Genomic DNA, 5,315 nt, shown 5'->3' with positions numbered 1-5,315 from the left:
ACAACCCCAGCATCGGGAAGACGCTGAACGAGGGGGCGCGCTCCAGCGTGCCCTGCTTCAGCCACACGGTCAACCTCATCGTCAGCGAGGCCATCAAGAGCCAGAGGATGGTCCAGAGCCTGCTGAGCACCGCCCGGAAGATCTGCGAGCGGGTGCAGCGCTCGCCCCGCGCCAAGGCCAAGCTGGCGGAGCTGCAGCGGGAGTACGGGCTGCCGCCCCACCACCTGCTGCAGGACGTGCCGTCCAAGTGGAGCACGTCCTTCCACATGCTGGAGCGGCTGCTCGAGCAGAAGCGGGCGGTGAACGCGCTGTCCGCCGAGTGTGACTTCCGGGAGCTGCTGAGCTGCGACCAGTGGGAGGTGATGCAGTCCGTGTGCCACGCCCTGAAGCCCTTCGCCGCCGCCAGCCGGGAGATGAGCGCGCACGTGTCCACGCTGAGCCAGGTCATCCCCATGATCCACATCCTCACCCGCAGGGTGGAGATGCTGTTCCAGGAGACCATGGGCATCGACACCATGCTCCGCGCCCTCAGGGAGGCCATGGTGAGCCGCCTGTCCGCCACGCTCCACGACCCCAGGTACGTGCTGGCCACCCTGCTGGACCCGCGCTACAAGGCCTCCCTGTTCTCCGAGGAGGAGGCGGAGCAGTGCAAGCAGGACTTGATCAGGGAGCTGGAGACGCTGGATCCTACCTCAGAGCCCACGCCCGTCCCCAGCGGCTGCGAGCCGGGCTCCCCGCCCCGGGACTGCACCGGCGAGGAGAGCCTTTGGGCACTCATGGCCAAGCTGAAGAAGAGCGAGCGCGGAGGGCGGCCCAAGGTCCCCGAGGACATGGTGCTCGCCTACCTGGAGGAGGAGGTGCTGGAGCACAGCTGCGACCCACTCGCCTACTGGAGCCTCAAGAGGGCCGCCTGGCCCAGCCTCTCCGCCTTGGCTGTGCGCTTCCTGGGCTGCCCCCCAAGCATCGTCCCCTCCGAGCGGCTGTTCAGCACGCCCCCCGAGAACGGCAGCTTCGGCCAATCCAGGCTCCTAATGGAGCATTTTGAGAAACTCATCTTTCTGAAAGTGAATCTTCCCTTAATATGCTTCCAGTACTGAAGAGCCCGCTGGAGCCACCCGGCGAGCACTGGCGTCTGCCCAGGCTGGCGCTCGCCACAGCCGGCCCTGCAGGACGGCAGGCCGGGCGCTCAGGTCCACGGCCGCGGGAGGGGCCGCCCGGCCCTCGCTGTTGCGGCCACACGTGCCTTAACCAGTCCTTCAGGCCAGGTACCACGGTGTGTGTTTTCAGAAGTCCACTAGAAGCAGCTTGTCTCGTCAATGATGAAATACGATGATTGGGTTTTCATTCGTAACTGTAAGGTTTTTTACAAGTTGGGGATCAGTAGTTTGTCTCAGTAGAATGGCAGAGGAGAGGTGAGCAGTTTACTTCCGTAGGCTTCTTATTCGATTATGTAAAAATCAGATCAGGTACTGTATTTTAGTTAAAAATTGCTTTGATTGCAGCGGAACAGCCTTTGTGGCTGTCAAATAACCCTGTAAATAGGAGGGTGGAGTTGAAGCCATCTTGGCCGAGCAGTTCCTGACTGCGGCTCTGCAGGGCGTTGAGGGGGACGGAGCGTTCTGGGAGGCAGCTGTCGACCACGACAGAGGCGTGGCATGGGCACCAAGCCTGAGCTGACGTGACGAAGGGTCGGTCACGCAGGGTTTCCGGAGAGCACGCGCCCGTTTCAGGGCCTGCCTGTGCCGCGTGGGCGGCTGGTGTGGACACCCCCACGTGTGGTGTGCACCGTGTGGCCAGCGCGCGGCGCGACACGCTTACAGCCTCCTGTTGGTGAATCTCTGAGCCTCTGACTCAGTGGCTCTACATCATGAAGCTGTCTTGAAATTTGTGCACTGACCCCCAAGTTGATCCAATTATGTACACAGTTCTTTTTAGAAGAGGTGGCTTATTAACAGGGAAGAAGATTGCTATGTTATGGTTGTAAGAATAGCCTTAGGCGTTTAGATTTTCTTTTATAAAATAGGGAGGATTCAGCCATCAGTGGGGTATTTTAGGATCCCAAGGACATCAGAATGGATTATCAGTCATCAGGTTTTTTTTTTAACAATAATATGTCTTCAAAGTTTTTGTCTCAGCGTCTAGAAAAGAATTCATTTTCTTACTTCAAACCAGTTAAATATTCTGGGTGAAACGAGTCACTGATTTGCCTATGACCTTTTAGAAAAGTTATTGTTTTGTTAAAATACTGTATCTGTTATTAATCTGAATTTGCATTGACTATGTTTTTAGTGTATTTATAAATGGTGAACTCAGTTTCTGAAATTAAACTTTTTATTTGCAATTTTCTACTGCTGGAGGATACTGGCTTTTTATTCTCAGGATAATAAAACAATCCTACTCTTAGGGGCCAGCATGTACAGAAACTACCCTCAACACAGCCTTTAAATCTTCATGTTAGCCGCAGATGGGACCTGGGGGAAGTGGAGGTAATTCTTAAGCAGCATTTCTAATAGCAGCAGTGACATCCGAGAACCTTCCGGGGCGTGTGTTCCGAGCAGGCACTGCGACCCCTGTGCTGCTGGCGGGAAGAGCAGCCAGTGTGGAGACAGTGCGGAGGGCCTCAGAGTTGGGACTGGGGCTGCCTGTGGTCCAGCGGGCCACTCCCGGGCGTTTTTCTGAAGCAGAAACACTCATTTGAAAAGACAGATGCAGGGCCACCAGAGTGCCCACCCACACAGGAGGGGGCGAAGAAGACGCGTGTGTGTTTATACAGTGGAAGGTTAGCCGTGAAAAAAGAAGTCTTGTCATTGCACCAACATGGATGGATCTGGAGGGTACTATGCTCAGTGAAATAAGTCAGAGAAAGACAAATATTGCATCATTCCATGTTTTCAGTTCAGTTCAGTTCAGTCGCTCAGTCGTGTCCGACTCTTTGCAACCCCATGAATCACAGCACGCCAGGCCTCCCTGTCCATCACCAACTCCCGGAGTTCACCCAGACTCACATCCATCGAGTCAGCGATGCCATCCAGCCATCTCATCCTCTGTCGTCCCCTTCTCCTCCTGCCCCCAATCCCTCCCAGCATCAGAGTCTTTTCCAATGAGTCAGCTCTTCGCATGAGGTGGCCAAAGTACTGGAGTTTCAGCTTTAGCATCATTCCTTCCAAAGAAATCCCAGGGCTGATCTTCTTCAGAATGGACTGGTTGGATCTCCTTGCAGTCCAAGGGACTCTCAAGAGTCTTCTCCAACACCACAGTTCAAAAGCATCAATTCTTCAGTGCTCAGCTTTCTTCACAGTCCAACTCTCACATCCATACACGACCACAGGAAAAACCATAGCCTTGACTAGACAGACCTTTGTTGACAAACTAACGTCTCTGGTTTTCAAAGAAATTCCATGTTTACGTGGAACCTAAACACAGTGAAGCGGGAACACACTCACAGAGAATAAATGTAGTTTCCAGAAGGGAGAGGGTGAGGGCAGAGTGAAGGAGGCGTGAGAGGTGCAGACGACAGGCCTCCACACCGTGAGTCTGGGCCGTGACGTGGAGGGCGCCTCAGCGGGAGCACCGTGCAGGCGTGTGGTGGCGCAGGGCGCCTTGGCCTCGTGCCATCCTCGGTCGGTGTGAAACGAGGGAATCACTGTGGTGTTTGCTTGTACTGTACGTCAGCTGTACTTCCATTAGGAAGACTCAAAATGAGAGAGGATCTGGGAAGACGGTGGAGGAGGAAGCCCCAGGAGTGCACGTCCCTCCCAGACAGCAGGCGCCAGCAGGATCTGACTCGTGGGGGCTCTGGAGAACACGGGAGGCTGAGACTTCAGGGCACGGCTGGGCTCGGGGTGGGGGAGATGGGGGGTGCAACACAGAAGCAGCTGTGATGCAGCAGCCGTGCGTGCCTCCCGGAGCAGCTCACACAGCTGGCAGCAGCAGGCACAGGGGAAGGGTCCTGTCCTCCAGATGCTGAGGTCCTGTACGTGCTCTGACCGCGAGTCACTGCGGCCGGCCTCCGGGGGCGGACGGGGGCAGCCACCACTGTTGCTGCGCTCCCCCTCCATGGCTGCAACTCGCCACCCTCTTCTGAAGTGACTCCTAAAGACTCCAACATATTACATAATTGCATATATGGGGAGGACTTGAAGGTGACTGTGCTCCGGGGAAAGGCTCAGGAAAGACTTAAGAATCCATTAAGTTTACACCTCAAACTGATCCTTTGCACAAAGCCTGCCTACAATAATCAAAAGCCAAAGCACAAAGCTGGGGGAAGAGAAGAATCTGATTTCTGGAGTTACCAGATTGTTATATTAAAATGTCCAGTGCACAACAAAAAAATCACAAGGCATACAAAAAAAAAAAAGTCTGGTCCTCTCAAAGGGAAAAAGTAACACCACAGAGTCTGTCCCTGAAAAAAGACGTGAATATACTAGACAAAGACTTTAAAACTGCAGTCTTAACAATACTCAAAAAACTAAAAAGACATGGAGAAAGTCAGTAACGTGTGAACAAAAATGGAGATATTGGGACTTCACCTGACGGTCCGATAGATAAGCCTCCACGGTCTCAATGCTGGGGGCCTGGGTTCAATCCCTGGTCAGGGAACTAGATCTCATGTGCCACAACCAAAGTTAGCACACACATTTGGTAACCTCAATTAAATGGGCCAATTTCTTGAAAGACACAATCTGCCAAAAGTCACACAAGAATTAATCATCTTCCCAAACAGAAAGCTCCAGGCCCAGATGAGTTCACTGGTGAATTGTATCAAACATTGAAGGAGAAATTACACGAATTCTCTACAGTCTCTTTCAGAGGACAGAAGCAAAGGGTTAGTGCCTAACACTTCCTATGAGGCCAGTATTACCCTAAAACCAAAACCAGACAAAACACTGCAAGAAAAACTGCAGGCCCACGTGCCTTAAAGAAACTCTCCTTGAAGATAACAGGAGAAAACCCCTAGGTGACCTTGGGTGTGGTGATGACTTTTTAGATACAACTTGGATGGATGAAATCACTAGTTAGACTGCTAAAAATAAAAACTTATGTTGACAGTGTCAAGAGAAAGAAAACAAGCCACAGACTGGGAGAAAACATTTGCAAAAGACATAGCTGAAAAAAAGACTTATCATTCAAAATATACAAAGAACTCTTAAAACTCAAGAAAACAAGGAACCTGACTGACAAGTGGACTTAAAGACCTCAACAGATTCCTCACCAAAGAAGATACATAGATACCAACCTGATGTGTAGAGCCGACTCACTGGAAAAGACCCTGATGCTGGGAAAGATTGAAGGCAGGAGGAGAAGGGGACGACAGA

At 52.5% G+C, this 5,315-nt stretch overlaps 1 protein-coding gene across 1 annotated transcript in view; it reads left to right on the top strand.

The window, feature by feature from the left end:
- ZBED4 (zinc finger, BED-type containing 4) overlaps positions 1-2,881 on the top strand; it is a 4,492-nt gene extending 1,611 nt beyond the window's left edge. Inside the window, exon 4 of the mRNA XM_010832125.1 lies at positions 1-2,881. Coding sequence (XP_010830427.1) covers positions 1-1,097 — 1,097 coding nt within the window. The 3' untranslated portion in view covers positions 1,098-2,881.
- The last annotated feature ends 2,434 nt before the right edge of the window (positions 2,882-5,315 follow it).

This window comes from Bison bison, unplaced genomic scaffold, assembly GCF_000754665.1.
Source record: "Bison bison bison isolate TAMUID 2011002044 unplaced genomic scaffold, Bison_UMD1.0 scf7180017860370, whole genome shotgun sequence".
Classification (NCBI taxonomy): domain Eukaryota; kingdom Metazoa; phylum Chordata; class Mammalia; order Artiodactyla; family Bovidae; genus Bison; species Bison bison.
The sequence above is the reverse complement of the archived record's forward strand: the minus strand, read 5'-3'. Positions and strand labels throughout refer to the sequence as shown.